The 20,981-nt window shown below is 42.5% G+C and overlaps 1 protein-coding gene across 1 annotated transcript; it reads right to left on the reverse strand.

The window, feature by feature from the left end:
- Positions 1–14,910: 14,910 nt before the first annotated feature.
- On the reverse strand, positions 14,911–20,581 carry LOC147898860 (ABC transporter B family member 19-like). Its single transcript, XM_087379241.1, has 9 exons — positions 19,631–20,581; positions 19,404–19,458; positions 19,130–19,305; positions 18,813–18,977; positions 18,425–18,720; positions 18,024–18,340; positions 17,691–17,914; positions 15,433–17,391; positions 14,911–15,255 (listed from the first exon to the last, which is right to left on the reverse strand). Exons 1-9 carry the CDS (start codon positions 20,579–20,581, stop codon positions 14,911–14,913), a joined length of 4,488 nt encoding a protein of 1,495 aa, XP_087235367.1.
- Positions 20,582–20,981: the final 400 nt, after the last annotated feature.

The raw sequence follows: 20,981 nt of genomic DNA on the forward strand, positions 1-20,981 counted from the left end.
TAGCCAAAAAAGTCCTAAATTGGTTGCTTTAGACTCTCAGGGAGAGTAGGCTTGAGGCCCCATTGCCTAGCAGGACACATAGTGCACTAAGGCACGTAGGGGGAGCTCTTTCGGTTGAGACAGCTTATGCAGGGATGTTCTTGATGAAGAGGAACCTGACTCTTTTGAAGAAGCAAAGGATAATGTGCATTGGATGCATGCCATGCACAATGAGTTGCAGTCCATAGAAAAAAATTAGACTTGGGATGTTGTAGATTTGCCACCAGGTAAACATGCCATTGGTACCAAGTGGGTTTTCAAGGTAAAAAGGAAGGCAGATGGGTCTATTGATAGGTACAAGGCAAGGCTAGTTGCCAAAGGCTATGCACAGAAGAAGGGCATAGATTATGAGGAGACTTTTGTCCTACATCTCGGATGGCCACCATACGGCCAATTATTGCAATGGGTGCAAATTTTGTTTGGAATGTCCATCAGTTGGACATAAAAACAACTTTCCTTAATGGGGACTTGCAGGAAGAGGTTTATGTTAAACAACCTCCTGGATTTGAACTTTTTGGGAATGCAATTTAGGTTTGCAAGCTTAACAAAGCTTTTTATGGGCTGAAACAAGCTCCACGTGCATGGTATGCCAAGATAAATTCATTCCTGGTGGCAAGTAAAGGATTACACAATAGTCCCACGAAATGCACCCTCTACATCAAGAAGGATAGGGGAGATATTTTGGACATCATTCTTTATGTAAATGACATGCTGCTCACAGGGCTAATGAGGATATAATTGTAGATTTCAAAGCTGAGTTGAAATTTGAATTTGACATGATAGATTTGGGCACGTTAAATTTTTATTTGGGGATCCACTTTATATAAGACAAGCGTGGCATCGTTATGTCTGAATCCAAGTATGTGCAAAAGCCCTTGGATAGGTTTAACATGCATGATTGTAAGCCTATTGGCACTCCTGTGGAGCTGGGGCTGAAGCTTAGTATGTATGATGCAGGTGAATCAGTGGATGTCACACTTTACAACCAGGCTTTTGGATGCCTCATCTACTTGTGCAATACATAGCTTGATATTTAGTATGCAGTATCTCAAGTGAGAAGATATATGCATATCCCAAAGATAACACATTGGCAAGCTGTAAAATGCATCTTCAGATATTTGCAAGGCACAAAGTCTTTTGGCTTGATGTTTCCCAGGGGGTGACTTGCAAATGCATGCTTACAGTGATTCAGATTGGGCTAGAGACTCTATGATACCAAGTAGTCCACTAGTTGTAATTGTTTCTTATTGGGCAATGCTTGCATTTCTTAGCTGAGCAAGAAGCAATCTAAAGTGGCTACTTCCTCATGTCAAGCTGAGTACAGGGTAGCTTTCAGAATGACAGCTGAGTGTGTTTGACTGTGACATTTGTTCACTGATCTTCATCTCATATTGGAGGGTCCTTCTCTAATTCTCATTGATAGTCAGAGTGCTATAGCAGTGGCAAAGAATCCTATGTTTCATGCTCACACGAAGCACATTGAGGTTCACTATCATTATGTCAAAGAGAAGTTGCATGCAGGGGAGATCAGTATGATCTATGTGTCAACACATGACAATGTTGCAGACATCTTCACCAAAGCACTTCCACGTGAGAAGTTTGAGGCATTTCGCAGTGCCCTAAACTTATCTCCTTTTGGTGATTGATCACTACCTTGTACACCACATTGGCACTGTAGGGGGGTGTTAGAATTATTATTATGTTCTAGAGAGTGGCCAATGTAATGTAATACGTGGATTAGGGGCACTTTTCCCTCTTAGAGGTCTTTCCCCCTAACCATGGTCTAATCTCTAACTACGGTTAGTGATTAAATAGGGTTTTTTCACTTAGACAAAACCCTCATCTCTTTCATTGTACTTAACTTCATTTCAGTACACTTTGGGGAGTGAATTACATTCAACTCACTCTCTCCATTTTGCTCACTCTTGCTCTTGCTTCCATTCTTTCTCACAAGCATGGCATTAAGTTCTATCCAATGCACACAATGCTCATTGATGCCACCCCTCTAAAGGTAGTGTTGAGCCCATTCGTAACATGTATCACTCAAAACAAATTTAATGGAGATCCCAATGATGAGGAGCTCTTAAAGTTCTTATTGCCATATTTGGGGCAGATAGTAGATTCCATGGAAACTATCCTAGATTTTATTGTAAGGCATCCCTATAATGGCCATGTCATCGATGTCTTAGCACATGATTATGGTGAGCATCCATTTCACTGGTTCCTTCAATAAATTTTTGAGACTATGGTGAAGTGGTTGATGCTAAAAATATTATTAGATATATGGTGTTAGATCTGGCGCTTGCACACTCACACGATGTGTAACAAAGAATCACAAGTTTTACATGTTGAACGAAATGCTTGCAAAAAACCCATTTTCTAATCACTATCCTCTATTCCTTGGGACTTGAAGATGACTTTTACATGGATATATCATTCAATGCCATTGTACTTGTAATTGTATTGAAATGGTTACTTTTTTTGTTAAATGTAGAGCTAGTGGACTAAAGGAAGGTGGATGCATGGAAGGTGGACTTAGGAAATATAGATGTAGGGATTTTTTATGTAGGAAAGGTAGATGTAGGGCCCATGTATGCCAAGCAAGTGGATGCAGAGAAGGATTTAGGGAAGATGGATGCAGGGAAGGTAGATGCAGGGAAAGTAGATGTAGAGCATGTAGATTCCGAGAAGGTGTATGCAAAGATAGAGGATACAAAGCCAATGGACATAGGGAAGGTGGATGCAGGGTAGTTGGATGCAAGGAAAATGGATATGACGTAGAAGGATGCAGAGTAACTATAGATTGTTTTGTGGGATGGCATCCTCTCATCATCATTCTTCAACATCCCCTTGCAACCATCATCACCCTATGAGAGGCCCTCATTGTTGGGATGCAACATCCCTCATCACAAGTCTATAAAGAGACTTAACCATCAGCTCTTGAACCATTGCTGTTGGAGCCATTCATGAGGTGGTACACAAATCATCCTGCCAAATGTCTTGTACTTAACCCATGATAGATCTTCCCCTGTGTATGTACAAGAAGTTTCAAAATCAGTTCTATTGTAGATAGTAGGGTACGAGTTTTCAATGAGTCTAAAGATGTCATGCTTATAGTTAGGCTAGATGCACTACCTTTCTTAGATTGGTGCCTGTAAAATTTTAGGGTTATATTGTGGACTGCAGCTAGAAGATACTAAGGACCATGCATTGCTACTTTCCAAGGAAGGTAATGGATCAGTTTATGGTGTCTATTCACGGAGTGAGTGTCCAAGTACAATAGCCCATTAAACCTCACTCATCTAGTGTACTTGCCAGTGTGAGATCTTGTAAGTGATTTGGCAATGTATAGGATGGCTAGGAATGATAGATGTTGTACCTTCACTCCTATACTATTTGATCCGAAGGATAGTAGTCATGAGATGCATCACATGATGAAGGTGTTGCAGCCATGGCTACATGAGTGGGACTACATCTCAGACCCATCTCAGACCCATAGCAGCATCAGTACGCATGGGAACATGAGCACATTAACTATGATGATGAATCAATCAAAGTATTGGAATAATCAATAAAGTTGGATGAGAAAGAGAAATAACAAAAGTGGGTATCAAGTTAGTTGTTGGCATTTGTAATGACCCTGGGTCACCAATTAAATCTAAAGAATTAATTTCCTTTATTTGTGTTGTTTCTTGCTCTCTCTCCCTCTCTCTCTCTCTCTCTCTCTCTCTCTCTCTCTCTCTTCTTGAAATATTGTTATAAAGAGTGTTCTACTATCATGTAATCAAAATCAAACCTTGTAACCTTTTCAATTATATATGTTTTTTAGAATGGCGTATCTTCTTGCAATTCAAAACCTTGTATGAATTATGTTTGGAATTTGTTGAGAGCCTTGAAAATGGGTTGTGACGATTGTGTGTTGTGTTTGTTATGTGCAAGCAATGGGCTTTAGTGTTATGTAGATTATGCCTTGTTTGTCATATCTTGGAGCAAGATATTACTTGGTATTTTGGACGTTAATATTACTATGCATACCTCTATAGATATGCTTGCTCATTTGGAGTTTTCTTATAGACATGTCATCTACATGTGTTCTTGGGTGTTGTTAAATAGAAGCCACAATAGCCTTGCTGCTATGGACTAAAGAAACCATAAAATAGAGAGGGTAAAGGAGGGGAGTTCTACTAAAACAAGTGGTTGTATTCAAAGGTGCAAATAGGGACCATTAAGGTAGTTAGTGACTTCATCCACTAAGGAAGAGGAACATTCCAAGCAGCATGGAAGTAACCAAGAACTTGTCATGGCCTTCACACTTGATTGAGGCACAAAACCACTTTTTTACTTCTACTACAAAACCATCTGCACAAAAACCAGAGATGAAAACTATGCTCTTTTCTACCTACAAATGTTTGTCAATGTGTTTGTCAATATGGCCCTTGCTCCTGAAGGGGACCCCTCAAGGTCCATATAGAAAAACACATTGACAACAAACAATTATCTCTAGAAAAGAACAATTTACTGACTTAACAAGTGAGTAGATGTGCGAAAAACACTATTAAAGTAGTACTAAATCTACACTAAATGAAAACAAAAGAAGTACTAAAACACTAACTACTTGTTAGGAAATTAATACTAAATTCATACTAAAACAATACTATATTAGCACTAATATATTAGTACTAAATCACTACTAATTTCATACTAAATTAGTACTACATTAGTACAAAATTATATATTGGATCATGAAAAGGATGGCTCCTCATTTTGAAAGAGGGAAAGACACTCAAGGGTGGACTCTTAATGGTGGAGAATGGCAATGTCAGTGGTTCTTCGGCTGGCTTCATTGCAATATGCAAGTGATGTTAGACATGAAATGAATACTGACATGCAATCCTTAGTGAACAAAGCTGTACATGGGGACTCCAAGGAAGTAGGTCTCTCTTTCCAAAGCAAAGTGGGTGATACTAAATGAGTAGTAGATCAATACTATACTAGATCATGAAAAAGGATGGTTCCTCATTCTCATGGTGGCAAAGGCACTCGAGGTGTAATTTTTTGATGAAGAAAGGTGATGTGAGTGATGGGTGATAGGTTCTAACTTCTTTGGCTTGGATTTGTTGCTAGTATCATTGACATGTGACACAAAAGTGCCATAGTGGCATGGGATCTTCAGTTCTCAAAGTGGACTTGCATGACATGCATTGGGCCAATTCAGATGATCTATGTGAAGAGACCTTCCACGTAAGCTTAACATTGTCAGAAGATAGGTTAAAGGCTTTGAAAGAGAGCAGGACGTCTCAGTAGTTTAATGAATCTTTGCGTGGAAACTCCTTCCCCAACCCTTCAAAACTCAGAGTCTTTGGAATGGCACCTAGGTAGTTATTGGAAGGATACATGCATTGCAGGCAAACTCCAAACAAACAGGATCTATGTAAAGCCTGCATTTGTAGCAAATATGTGAATTTTGTGCAAGCAAACTCATCATCATTAAGTTTCTTTACCATTTCCTACATGCACCAAAGAGCAAAGTTGGCCATACACTTTTGCTCGGCATGTGAACTTGGTCCATGTTCAAAGCGACAGAGGGGCATTCCTACAATTGACCAAGTGCTCAATCTAATAGAAGAGATGGGGTAGGTCTTCTAAGAATTATTCCTTCTATTTGTATCAACACATGTCTAGGTAAAGTTCTTGCTTTGTCTCTTTTCATAGCTAGAAGCATTGTGTTTGCCTCTATGCTAACTTCTAGGCTTAGAACAAGAGAAATTTGTAACCTTGTGTACTTATGGTCTTTAGAGGCCAATTACTATTGTTTATTTGGTTTCAGAGAATGCTATTGCTCTTTAAAGTTAAATTTGTTGATGCAACTAAACTAACTCTTCATTTGTTGATGCATACAGGCCCGAAAGAGCATTAGAAGCCTTATTGATAAGATCGGAGATAACCTCAAGATGGATGTTGAAATTGCAAGACTAAGCATTTGGATGTTACAAAAAAATAGGAATCAATTGTTTGCTGGATCCGCATGCTATTGTGTCCCCTTCTCATGTTGATGTGCCTCCCTCTCAAGATGGAGTGAAGGCTTAGTGAAGGAATAATGAAGCTTCTCTACTCTCTGGTTTACATAACCTGGTTGCTCACCTTAGAAGTGTTATGTTCTCTGGTTTTCCTCTAGTTACTATCATCCTGGATGCTACTCTGATTGTTTCATGGTTACTATTACTAAGCTTGATAGCAGAAGTGAGAGAGGGAGAGAGAGAGGAGATATAGCTATGTGTACACTAAGTTGTATTGAACATGAACATGAACATGAAGATATACATGTGAACCCCTTAGGGTTAGGGTTAGGGTTTGTCCCTAATGCCCTAGAGATATGGTGCAATTTTTACCATCCTCAACACCCCCTCTTAAATTGCACTAGGTAAGTAGAGGGTGCATGTACAATACCTTTTTGTGTTTTGTTTGGTGCATATGATAGCATCCAAAACTAAAAAGAAAAATAAAAAGAGCACAATGACTACATAGCGGAAGCATGTACAATGAGTACAACTTACGATCCTGTACATATTGTGCATTTCCCCCTCTTAAGTTGTGGTTCAACTTTTTCCTTTGGGAATAAAACCCAGAAGATAGGCCAAAGGGATGAGGAAGGAAAGACAAAAAGTAAGATGCCCGCCTAGATCGAAGACTGGTCGATCAAAAGATGACTGCATCGAGAACTGTGTATATGGCCGCATGCTGGTCATGTCAAAGCTGAACATGTCATAAGTCACCATGGATTGGGCAGCTACTCTGAAGAAGAGGCATCTGGATGTGAGGCTAGTCGATGTAGCGATGGAGATGTGATCCAGTAGGTTGTGACAAATGAGGGTGCTACCAACCCAAGAGAACTAATAGCAATGTCGAAGGAATGTTGTAATAGAAGTATAATCTCTATCGAATGATGCAAGGTGAAGAAGATAGCATAGTCGGTGTGGATAGAACGATCCAGGGGCTGTATAAAAGCTAGGGCCAAAGGTGCAGGTGTGATATTCTGCTCTCCTAATGAAGAGGCCTGTAAAAATGACAAGGTACGAAAACCTGACAAACATGTATGATCAACTGTCATGAGCTGAAGGTTGTCTAATGTGTGCATAACTAAACATCCATCGTCATGGGATGTAGCATTTGAAAAGCTCAAGGTGGAGCTGACAATATAAAGGCCTGGAAGCCTAAAATACAATTGAGAAAACATAAGATGTCCCTGATGCATATGAGGTACCGAATATTGATGAAGGGATTGATCTGAAATCGTGGATCCAACGACTAATTTGCATCAAGTATGGACTGTATATGATAGCCATAAGTGCATGCTAAAACACTAAGTGCACTATGGATGAACCTGATGATGTCTATTACACTGGGGGCTGATGCATAGGTTGAGGAATCATCTATTAATCAGAGGTGGTGGTGATCACTGGATCCAAGGGTGGTGCAATGCGGCACGACTGAGCCGATGATAGAATGTCCTAAAGACTGATCGGGTCTTGGGGATATTGAGGAGGAAGAAGGCTCTGACAGTAGCGGGAGTGATGATGGGAGCAAGGACAACGAGGATGCCTCTGATTAGTCATAGTAGTAGTGCTAGAAACAGTGCTAGCTAGCTAGTATTCTTTTTTGTACTTGAAGCCACAGGTGTCTTGGCTTCATGCTATATGTATATACAAGCACTTTTTGGGTTATGAATTAATATACACTCCTCTAATTTTTTTGGCATTCAATTTCCTTGTGCAATGTTTTATCAATGAATGCCTTGTAATGTAAATGTTTTGGAGTTGTAATGTTTTATTTGGAATTGTAATCATCGACTTGTATATGATCGTTTGATACACCGAGTGGCACTAGAGACACTGAGGATGCCCAATATTTGTGAGTCATTGTGGGTCAGCAACATACTTGAGGCAGATGAGCTAAATGGTTTTGATGATGCACGAGACAATGTGCATTGGATGCAAGCAGTGGAAGCAAAGATTGAGTCCATTAAGAAAAACCACTCTTGGGAGTCGATGGACTTGCATGTTAGCAAGAAGGCAATTGGCATGACGTGGATGTAAACTTTCTAGCCCTGCGAGGGTAGCCTCTCATCACATGCAAGGACTCTTAGTGGAAGTTGCTTTGATTGCTACTGCTTGCATTTTCCTGTCGGTACATTCCATACACTTCTATGCCCTTAATTGCACTAGATGGATGCATTACATAATATGCTTGTGCTCATGAGACCCTTGATCGAACGAGGCATGCACCTGAAGATTATCCGCCACACCCTCACATCAGTATGGAGCTTGTGCACCCCTTGCAAGAACACACATTGCAAGTCTTACTAATACGGAGGCTGAGGGCTCACATAAGCCCTATGAAGCAATGAACAGTGATGTTCATAGCTGGCTAATATGCGCTTGCACCGGTATTACAAAGCTAGTCAAGCCTTGGGGCCAATACGGATGCTAGATCAAAACCAAAGGGATGTTTGAGCTCATGCGCTTGTTTTTTCCTTTGCATGCTCTCGTCGGTTTTGTGTCTATGTCGTAGATGCCATAGGATGACTGGTCTGTCAACCGATGCGCTCCTTACCTTAATGACTACCCAATACCCACCCGTGTGTATCACTACCCCCCCGAGCAAGCATGGGCCTTATGAGCACCTTCCCATACGTTGAGAACATAGTAATCATGGAGTTTAGCGAGATCTGCTCATGTATAAGCAGTACGCTAAAAATTACTCTCATTTTAAATACTACGCACTATAGCACCTATACACCTTGTTTTCTAATTTATGCTACCAGAACATTTTATGTGGGAGATGAGGTAGCTTGGGACCCTCTTGAGCTATGTGGACAAATAAGTATGAAGTAGGACTTTTAATCACGACTGAAGTACTTGCAACTGGCTTATGTTTTCCTCTCTGGCTATCTAGAAGGAATACTGAGGATCTAGGACTAGTGATCATAAGAGGATGCTAGGATATTATGAGCAACTGTTTGACTCTAGGACATTTTTGTGGTTTACTGAGATATCAACGATAACTATAATTGAAGTTTCCTACAATTCCTGAGACAGGCTTGTTCTATGGCAGTATTATATGTATATATAAATTTTGTTTGCTGCAGTTACAAGGACTAACACTGTTATGGGTTTATGGCAACACTTTTGCTTTGAAATCATTTAATGATAGGATGAAGAAGTGGTGGCATTAACTAGTCACATACCTTATGAACTTTAAGGCCTTTGGGCAAGTAAAAGGATTATTAATGACCCTTACAAATGATAAGATCTCAAAAGAAAGATCCTTAGTGCTCTCTAAAAATCATCACCATAAGCGTCTCCTTCTTGATCATAAAATTGTTGGGGTTGACAAGGATAACAATTGTGGCTAGGGCCGTGAAGCTTGTAGTCCCACATTGCATTGTGTTCATGTTCTAACATGCTGTGCTTGTGGATGGATGCAAGTGACTCCAGATATCTATCCCGGCTATTTGAATGAGAGGGAAGATGATAATGGGATGCTTACTAGCAACTTGGATCACTATACAAGGTTCCTCTATTGGGGAATGTTCACTATGGGAATGGTTTTTGTAACGCCATGAGGGTTTTGATGCTTTTTGTTGCCTATTAGGAAAGCATATGCAAACAGTACCAGACCGACTGCAGATGATCATTATAACTCAGCTACAGTGCAAGAAGAGCACCAATAATAGCTACTTTATAATACACTCTGTTTTCGATAAAATGGGAAATTATGAATTTTGGAAACATTTTTGAGATCATGAACTACGTTCTGCATTTTTTATATATATATATATATATAAGAGTTGATTTGAGGATACCAGTCCTGACTAAATGCTACCTGCTTGTGGAATAATATATATGCAGTGACAGGAGAAACTTCTGATATAGTTTTTTGCAGCATAGTAATCATTAGAAACATGGAAATGAGGATGCTTTGGCTGTAGATGACAATTGCAAAATTATGATCCAAGAAGATGTAGGAAGAGAGAAATAGATGACACTGTTTCTGTAGGCAACACACACACACACACGTGTGCATGCACCAGGCACGCACACACACACACAAACAGAAAGATCAATAAACGTTTGCAGAAGACCTCATAGGTCTTTCAAAAAACAAATCAAACACCAAAAATTGACTTATTGCATCTAGATAACGAGAGAATTGGGGGAATGCATAGAGCTCATCTCCTCCTAAGTTATTATAGGATATAGCTACATTCTAGTACTATCATAAAGTGGCCTCACTTTAAGATTGAGCATCTAATTGAAATCCCTAATCAATGCTTGCCCATTTTGATAAACCACCCATTTTCTTGCTTTGCATGCTTCCTTTACTTTTGTGAGTTCATTGTTTCTTTGTTTGAGCTAGATCGCAATGAGCTCTTCAAATATCCAAACTTTTGTACACAATCATTTTCATCTCATTCAACTTGTGCTACTTCCTTCTTAAGGAATATGAATATATCATCTATGTCTTTCTCCTCATCATCATGAAGGCAGCCATCTTTCAGTCCCCCAATGCTTATTAAGATCATCTTACTGTGTGCTCTAATTTCTTGCTCTTTTACTTCCATATAAAGATCTGCTATATTGACTTTGTTGCTAACATTAGTAGCCATTTCTTGCTTGATCAATGTAACATGATTGGTGATCATATCATTGCCCTTGCAGACAAGTATGGGTAGAGGTGGACATGCATTACATATGTTTATGACCTATACAATAATTGATGGGTTGGAGATGCATTACATTTGTGTATGACCTCTACAATAATTTTCTAACTTCCACTACTTTGAATACCTTGCACTTTTCTCCCAAGGGCTGCAAGCTGAAGTTTGATCTCTCCGATTGCTTGCGATAAGTAGTCTTGATCTCTTTGATTGCTTGTGATAAGCAGTAGATTTTCTCCTATGGTTTTGAGATGATCTCTATCTCACATAACCCTTTACATAGGAAATGGGTGTTGATAGAGCTGCAATGGTTGAGTATGAGGTAGCAAATGACTCCATCTTGTTGGTTGGAGTCGTAGTTACAATAGAGGAGATGGTTGAAGAGAGCCCGAGGAGGCTAGCTATACTTCTTTGGCCAACTCTAGCTTATCCAATAGCTAAGACTAACCCTTAGGCTCTGTTGGGGTAAATCCCAACTCAGGGTTAGGAAAGGGAGATTGCTTTTGTGAAGAAACAAAACATTGGACCTACAAGTTGAACCTGGGGGGGGGGGGGGGTGACCTGGGACCTATGATCAGAACTAGAGCAAGAGTTTGAAGGCCCGCGATCTTGGTGCTGAGCGGTAGTTATGACCTGTGGTGCCTAGCTAGCTGAAACGATTTCTTAGGCCTGGTGGTAGCGATGACCTTTGAAGCTGGCTCAAGCAACGGTGACCTGAGGGAAAGAGAAGGAGAAGAAGAAAGAGAAGAAGAAGGAGAAGGAGAAGAAGGATCAGGAGAGGCACAAGGAGTAATAGAAGAAGGAGAATAAGGAGACATACATACATAGAGATAGAGATAGAGAGAGAGAGAGAATATATATATCTATATATCTCTGTGTGTGTGTGTGTGTGTGTGTGTGTGTGAAGCCACGTGGAGGTTCAAGGAGTTTCTGGAGCTTTGGAAAAAGATTTGAAAAAGGAGGAGGGAGGCCATACGGCAACAAGAGGAGTTGGAGGCTGGAGGCTTGGAGAAGGTCCAGACACCAGAGGCTCGGGAGGATGTGCGTGCACAATATTCACATGGCATATGCTCGAGACAATCCGAATGAGGTCCCCATGTGGCAGAGAGAGAGAGAGAGAGAGAGAGAGAGAGAGAGAGAGAGAGAGAGAGAGAGAGAGAGAGAGAGAGAGAGAGAGAGAGAGGGAAGAGTAGAAGGGAAGTAGATGGCATAAACATAAGAACATGGGGAGAAACTATGTAATGGACACTTAATGCATGGGCCATAAATGGATAAGGCTTACATAGAATTGACACTGCATGTACATCACGAATGGATAGGTCTTGACACATGTAAGCATGTGTGCAAGCACACAGATGTACATACGTAAGGACATGTACACATAAATAGACACACAAGGAGATTGATATCATCTACACACAACATTACACACACTCATGCTCAAGTGTCTTTATACACAAGCATGTGCTTAGCATGTGCACATGTGTATGTGTGCATATCTATGTGCATGTAGAGGTTTTTTAATCTACATATGCATACACATGTGAGAGTGTGACTATACGTGTATCTTGATTCTATAGGCATGTGTGAGGGTGTCTCTATGTGCTTTGAAGGGCTTAAAAATCTCCCTTATTCTTCTTCCTTGCTCAATTGTTCCTAGAAAGAGCAGCCATCGAAGCTCAACCATGGTTGGATCTGCATGCTGCCTCACTTTCATTAAATGTATCAAATCTTTGCAGGCCTCTCTTCCATCATCCCTTTGACTTTCTCCCCTCAAACTTCTTCCTATGATCTCTCGCTTGCCTTGTCGACACTACAAAGCTCATGTAGCCCTTTTCCTATTTTCCTACATAAGGATCTTAAAACACATGACTAAAGGCAAGGAATGCCATACACAAGGGGATTAATTGGGTTGGCTTACCAAATGATTTTGTTGTCTAGTCCTACATACGATACAAAGACAAGGTATTCATAACGAGAGGCTATCTCCAATTCTATGACATGGAGTGGAATCCAAATGATTTTGTTGTCCAGTCCTACATACAATACAAAGACAAGGTAATGATCATGAGAAGCTATCTCCAATTCTGTGACATAGAGTGGAATCCAAAAGCAAAATTATTGGAATACATCAATAAGGACTGTAGCTACTTCCATCACATCTATACCACAATATGTGGAAAGAGAGATTAGCACTTCGAGATAGAGGTGGAAGATTTGAAGGTCAATGGAATGCACAAAGAGCAGAATTTGAAACATAAGAAAGACATTGCGAATCTTGGTATCGTTTAGAAAACAACTCTCCTCTTAGGAGCCTATTCCCAATTAGAATGAATTGCATTCAAAATTGATGTGTCAAGATGATGCTTTCGAGCTGGAGGACCTACATGCAACATTTAAAACTTCAGAGTAGGATTGTCAGGCATATTGGATAAGATCCTCTAAAAATATAAGATTTCTAGACAACAAGCATTGAAAGGGACTTAGACATCATGTTGAAAGGTTTTGGGACGTCAGTGAGACTAAAACGACTGCAAGGTATGAGAGCACCTCAATCTCTAATCTACCATCTCAAATCAGTAATACCAATTGAAACTTTTGAAGGAATGGTTAATGATTCAGAAATTTGCACCTGCAAGCTTGAACGAACCTACTAATTATTTCAAGTCACCATTAAATGAAGAATCATCCCAAATTCCCATAGATACCTTCAAGCAAGCTTCATGGTTATTGGGCTCTTTTACCATTTTTGCTACTTTGGCATGAAGCAATTGCTTCCATGCCTTTCTCTGAACTCGCTCCAAAAACATTTGAATAATTTCCTTTGATATGATTGAACTTTGAGAATACATAAATTATAAATGTAAAATTTGAAATAAGTGTTCTAATATGTTTTATAATTCTTGCACCTAGCCCATGAGTTTTTGTGTGATCATTGCACTTTCTTTCTCACAGTATCTCTGTGTCGATTCCACTATGATAGTTTTATTTTTTTGCATGGCTTGACAGTGCTAAAAGGAGATATCAAGCACTTTTGTCGAGGTTTTGTCCCTATTTCATTGTTAAAAGTATATAAAGGATATCATTTGTAAAGATTGAAATGTGAATGAAGTCATGAATAAAAAGGTTCATTTATATCTACCTTATCTTCTATTCTATTTTTTAAGGAAGAGAATGGAGTTGCCATGTGGCAGGAGGAGTTGGAGTGGAGGGGGAGTTGGGAGATGAACAAATTTGACACTGGGTAGGAGAGGAAACAGAAGTGGAGATGCGGCTAGGTGAGTTGCACATTAAATTTTTGCGAGTGTCACAAAGTGAAATAGTGCCTCAATTTTTGGATCATGTTTGTCAGCAATTATTTCCATCTTTCCCTTTTCTATGTGAAATGTAAGTTTGCAAATGTTTTATGCAAAAATTGAAAGTGATGATACAAGCGATAATAAGAAAAAGCTCAATGAAGGGTATTCTATCTTTGCTATTATTGGATGCTTAGTTTGGTGGTGGCTATTGTTTCTCTACATATTGCATCCAAATTTTAGCAAGTGATTAATTGCAGAGTGTGTTGCTTATTCACGAGTTAAAGTGGAAGTTTCTACCTTTGATTTAGGCGATTATGTTTATGTCAATGTAGTTTGCCAAGTATTGCAGCTTGAGTTGATGTTATGCAAGAGATGCATAAACTATGGTTGAAATGCTTGAGATGATGCTAGAGGGTTTGGAAAGCAAACACCTCAAACTCTCTATAACCAGCCTCCTGATGTATAAATCAGCTAAAAAGCATAGAAATGTCAAGAATAGTAAATATAGACAATTGCTTTCTCTCTCTCTCTCTCTCTCCTTGCGCGCGCACACACACACGAGCGTGCGCGCACACACACACACATGGAGAGAGTTGTGTATGCAATGCTAACGAATAACCAAGATCCAACTTGAAATTTTCTTTGAGATATTGAGAGTTTATAATAAAACTTGAAATTTCAATTTTTGATACTTAACACATTCTAAGATCACACCTGAGAAGAGAGTCTCTCACTCCGTCGTAGACGAGTCATGCTAGTCTTAAGGCGAACAGAGACTCTTTGGCTGGCAGAAAGTCCATGTAATAATAAACAGGAAATATTATTTAAAATAAAAAATTTTGATTGATACACTTCTCACTTGTGGTGGGATGTGTGCTTTTGTGCCATTACCATGCTGTAGTAGCATCCTTCCTTGTTTCTCATGAGTTGATCATGGCTACCCAACGCCACAAGCCTCCCCGCCTCTATCACAGCAATTCCATCCGCATGGCGGATGGTCGACAGTCGGTGCGCTACCACCACTGTTGTGCGTTGCACCATTGCCTTGTCCAGAGCTTCTTGTACGTTTCTCTCCGACTTCGCATCCAACGCACTGGTGGGTTCATCCAGTAGTAGTATCTTAGGGTCTTTCAGCACCGCTCGGGCTATAGCTATCCGCTGCTTTTGCCCTCCCGACATTCGAAGTCCCCTTTCTCCAACCTGCTCCAGCATCGTAAACAACAGCAATCCACATCAGCTCGACGTGAGTATAATGTATCCCTTTGCCCGGAGGCAGCATGCAAAGACAGTCAATGAAGAATCACGTTTGCAGCTCGGACATATCATGCAAGTACAGTCGACGAAGGAACAAGTTGGTTGTGATCACAGCTAAATCACCTCTGTTGCGTATCCGTTGTGCAGACCGCTGATGAAGTCGTGTGCGTCTGCTGCGCGAGCTGCCTGCTCGATTTCGGCCATGGTAGCGTTGTGTTTACCATAAGCGATGTTCTCCCATATCGAGCACGCAAAAAGTACAGGCTCTTGGCTTACCAATGCCATCTGACTTCTCAGCCAGTTGAGCTGCAAGTCGCGTATGTCTATACCATCCAAAAGAACCTTGCCGCTAAGGGGATCATAAAACCGTTCTAGCAGAGAGATAACAGTCGACTTTCCGCTTCCACTTCCACCCGCCAGAGCCATCACCGTCCCTGCGGTGATTGTTAAGTCGAATCCATCAAAGATCAGTGTCTGTGGTCGCGTTGGGTACGCAAATGTCACTCGTTGAAGTTGAATCCCTCCGCGCAGCTTTTCCAGCCTATGCTCTCCATCATTCTTTATCTGTGGTTCATGATCCATGATATGGAAGACGGTTCGAGCTGCTGCTGAAGCTCGAGAGTAGTCGGGCATAAGCCGGGAAAGGCTACCCACAGAAAAACAACTGAGCACGAGAACTAGAAAAACTTTCACTATGTGTTCAAAATCTGTTTCTTTCTTTTGCGCCAGAACGGAACCGTAGTATAGCAAAAGAGCATACGATCCGTAAGTTAGAGCCTCGGCTATGCCCAAAGCTGCTCCGGCAAGTTGCGTCTCACGGATGGAATGCTTGACCGAATCCGAGAGAGCTGAGACAAACCAATCCACAACTTTGTCTTCTGCACCAAAAGACGCAACTGTGCGGATGTTTGCGACCGCTTGAGACGCTATGCTGGCCGACTTTGTAGCGCTGCTATTCACCTCCCGTGCACCTCCTCCTACATTGATCAGCAATGCTTCCATGTAGTTCGAGCTCAGGAAAAAGGGCGTGAGCACCGTCGCCAGCAATGTCATCTTCCAGTTTATGAAAAAGCAGATGATCAACGCTGCAACTATCGAAGAAATCCCCATAAACAGCACGGAATAGCGGTCTGCCAACAGTCCTCTCACTCGAGACGAATCCACAGATACCCTCGTTGCCAAGGAGCTGGTCATAGTGTCTTCCTTGTCGAACCAAGCCACGTCCTTTCGCAGAATGGTCGCAAAGGCCTTTCTCCGCAACGTTCTCGTCAACCTGATGCCTGCCCAGTTACAAAATCCATGCTGTAGAGTCATGGCCACGAAGCAAGCAAGCCCAATGAGCACAATCAGCAGGCTGCCCTGGTTAGCTTTCCTTTTCATCTCGCTCTGATCCGCGTCATAGTAGTGGCTAATTGTGAAACTGATAACAAAAGCATAGGCCGGCAGTGTGACACCGGCCTGGATAGCACTGACAAGCCCTAGTATCAGCATTCCAAGGTCGGGTTTACCGATCGAAATGATGCGTGAGAGTGTCACGGCCTTCTCTTCGCTTTCTTGTTTGGAGGAGGGACGTGAGTTTGCTGCTGGACGCTGGTCGGCTTCGGGAAATTGTTCTTGAAAGGCCACGATAGGAATTGTTGTTGCTGAGTAGTATTGCGACGGGGGAAAGGCAGCAGAGGGTGGACTCGCGGAGAGAATGGATGGCGTGCATGCTGGGCTGACGAAGGCGCCTCCACTCCGTTGTGTATTATTGTTGACTTCTCCAGCAGACACCAACGAGGCATACACGCCTGCTTGCTTCTCTAGCAGGCTCTCATGGCTTCCCATCTCCATTACTCGACCGGCTTGCATCACGGCGATGAGAGGGACATGCCTGATGGTGGAGAGACGGTGAGCGATCACGATTGTTGTGCGATTGATCATTATCTCGTCCAGAGCTTGCTGCACGATGCTCTCCGACTCGTTGTCCAGAGCGCTTGTTGCCTCGTCAAGTAGAAGAATGGACGGGTCCTTGAGGATTGCCCTCGCTATCGCGATGCGCTGCTTCTGTCCACCCGATAGCTGCACGCCCAATTCTCCTACCTGTAGCCATACGACCGCTTAATTTACGTGCGAAGTGTGTGGAGAGCAAGCAAGTAAACGTTGAGACGAAATTGTTGGGAAGAAAGTTTTACTTTGCATAGAAGAAAGACTGACAAAATTACATGACATGTAAACAAAAAAGTGCAGAGCCCGGGGGAAGAGCAGGTTATCGTGGAGAGGAGCTGAAAGAAATAGAATGGGATCAGAATTTGATGGCGAGGACGTGAGGTGTTCGAGAGAGAAGCAAAAAGAAACAAAAACAAGATGGAAGTGGGAAGAAGAAGAAGATGATGTTAGACCTGAGTGTGATAGGCGTGAGGCAAGGCACATATGAAGGAGTGGGCGTTGGCGGCTTTGGCAGCGGCCTCCACATCCTCAAGGCTGGCGTGCCGTCTTCCATACAGAATGTTGTCGAGGATGCTGGTCGCGAACAGCACCGGCTCTTGCCCTACCATCGCCATTTTCTCTCGAAGCCACCTCAGTTGGACATCCCCTATACTAACACCATCCAAATATATCGTCCCTGCAAGCCTCTCAACAATCTCCTTATATTAATTTGCAAACACAGCTCCATCTCTCACGTCATTTATGCATTGCAATCGCATCTCTCATCTGTCGTGACGTTTTTCTACCTTTTTCCGGATTGTAGAACCTCTGCAGCAGACAAAATATGGTCGACTTGCCGCACCCGCTTGGTCCGACCAGCGCCACCGTCTTTCCTCCGGGCACTCTCAAACAGAATTTGTGGAGCGCTGCAACTTCTGGCCTCGTTGGATATGCAAAGGAGACATCTCTAAACTCTATGTTGCCCTTCAGATCATCCATAACTAATCCGCCCATATTGTAGACATCGATCGGAGGAATCCTGTCTATGATTTGGAAGATTCTGTAAGCAGCCACGGATGCTTCTGTGAAAGTGGACAGGTATTGTAAAGCCAGACCGAGACACCTGCGATTTACAGTTCGGCTTAGATACATGTTAAGCTGAGTCCTTCGCATTCAGCGAGCTCAAAACGTTTGTGTTTGAACTTGCCTTCCACTAATCACAGTAGCGAAGAAGCACGACACGGCGTTGCCCCCGGTAATTTTGTTCTGGGCAATCAGGATTGCCCCGTACCACAGTATTGTTGACCACGTACAAAACGCGATAAAATAGAAGACCCCAACGCCAGCGCCCTTGACGAACCCGAATTTCGTGCCTATCGGTAAGGACTTTTCCAACAGCGCAGCGTATTGACGGTATAGATGATCTTCAGCAACACAAGAGTAAACGGTTCGGATAGAGCGGAGTGTTTGATCTGCGAGGTTACGCGCTGGACGGTACTCCTCCTGAGAACGTAGAAATAGAACATCAATTGCTGCAAGCAGTGAAGTCCATTTCAGTGCTGCAACAAACACTCATCTTCGTTACGAGTTCCAACCTCTTCTTTTACTGCGAGCTTGGCTTGAATACCATGTTGGAACAATCCGATTGCTACCATGCTCAAGCTGATGCCAAGAACAACAAGCGAAATTTGCCACGACTTGGTGAAGCCGACAATGTACCCGATCACGAAAGTAGCAAAATAATGAAGAAAACTAGCTGTCTGCAAGAAACACGGTACGACAGAATTCTAGTCAACGCCACCTTTCAAACTTCAAAATTCAAATCAAGGATCAACGTCCACTCCACGGATTCATTACACAATTCATCAATTCGCTACAATAAACATTCAAAACTCCGGACTCCGGTCCTTACTTTGTGCCCGATAGTGTCCTGGATGCAGTCAACGTCTGCCGTTATCCTCTGCAGCAAACCTCCCGTCTCCACATTCACGTCAAAAAACCCCACGTTCTGTCGCAAAACCGCCCGCAAGTATCCCGAACGAATGCGCAACGCTTGCTTCTCTGCTGCGAGCGCCCACGCAGCAACCTCTGCACATTGTTTCCTCTTGTAAGCCCATCGAATCTTAAATTTAACGCGTTAATACATAGACCTACGGCTCGCCGGAGTAATTTTGATCGGGGCTCACCTATATACGAGCCAATCATTGTACTGATACCCAAGATGACCATGTACACACAAACCTGCAGACCAAAAACACTCGAATCACCAAAGTTAGTACTGATCCAATCAAGATTCAAGTTAAGTAAATAAACCGGGGGGTGGGCTGCCGGAGTAGTTCATGCATCATGAATTCATGCATGAATGACGAGATTATGGAAAGTCGGCATCTGTCATAGGAGAAGCTCGGCATACCTGGCGCACAGATTGGATGCCTCGGTTCGTCCCTAACCTTGTTACCATTTCCCCGAACAGTAGACAGAATACAGGTATTGATGCCCCGTTAATCAAGGCTCCCAAAGTTCCCAACATCATAAGCAGCTTGTCCCAAGTGTCTGCATATCTGAGCAAGGCAGGATAACTTATAGTACCCTGCGATTTAGGATCTCTGTCATCTTCGTTTCTGTCTTCTTCCTCATACTGCGGATAATCTGTGTTTGCGTCCTTAACAGGAACCCAACCATTCATCCAGTTAACGGCTTCATCGGAATCAGAGTAGGCAGTATCCCGGACGCTTTCGGAATCGAAGTAAGACGGCACTGCGTCTTGTTCAACTAACAAGCTTAGCAGAGATCCGCCATCCCGCGATGGTTTGGGCTCAATGTCAACGACTTTCCTCGACGAAAATGGTGACTGGTCTACAGAAAGATCATTTTCAAGGAACAGAGACGGATTGATTTCGCTTCCATTTGCTGGGGATTCATGAAAAGCGCTCAAATTTGTCTTTCGTAATGGCGTTCGTAGCGGCGTAGCCCCAGGAGTGCCGAACGAGTCTCTCTGCGAGCGTGCTGCCGTCCATATGACCTTGCCAGGTGATCCATCAGGATGTTTTCTGTAGTAGTCTTTTGCGGTACTCGAACCAGGAGATTTGCAAAAATAGTTCCAATCAGGACCCAGTGCGGGGCTCAAAGCTAAGGCAGCAAAGTTTTGAGCCGACGAATTCCAACGGGAATTCGTCACGGATGGTGAATCGATTTCAGAGGCAATGTATAGGGCAGAAGCATTATTGTATGGGCTTCTTCGCGAGAAAGCGTCGTGTCCTGGGGAAGAGATCGGAAGGACCTTGGAGTGATACTGGGCCGGAGAGTCAAGAGCAGGAGACGCAGAAAGAAGAATTCCGGGTGGCAAGATTGGGAGCTCTTCCATTGTCTGGTGACGAACTTTCTGTGTATACGATAAACGATCAAAAGTGATCCAGCAAAAGCAACGCTGAATTACGGGCTGGTCGTGCTGGAAACTTTGGGAGGAGAAAATTAAGGAATGGAATGAGGATGGAGTTGCCTCGGCCACCTGGCAGCCACCCGCCGTGATGGTCTCAATGCTCGCTTCCGTGAACCCCCAGGTATTTGTCCGTTGCCTTAGTCAACAAGCTCCCCATGATTAACGAGGAGAGGCAACCATGGTGGTGTTCACGCTCAGGTGACGGATGCCCTTGTTGTTGCACCTGAGTTGTGTGAACCCAACCTTAGTAACTGGGGAGGGAAGCCACTTGTCTTTTCTAGCTTGAAAGGAACTAGATTTGCAGCAAGGGAGTCTTTCCATCATG

Source organism: Dipteris shenzhenensis, chromosome 9 (assembly GCF_047967505.1).
Source record: "Dipteris shenzhenensis isolate YYH24624 ecotype China chromosome 9, Dip_SZ_1.0, whole genome shotgun sequence".
Taxonomy (NCBI): Eukaryota; Viridiplantae; Streptophyta; class Polypodiopsida; order Gleicheniales; family Dipteridaceae; genus Dipteris; species Dipteris shenzhenensis.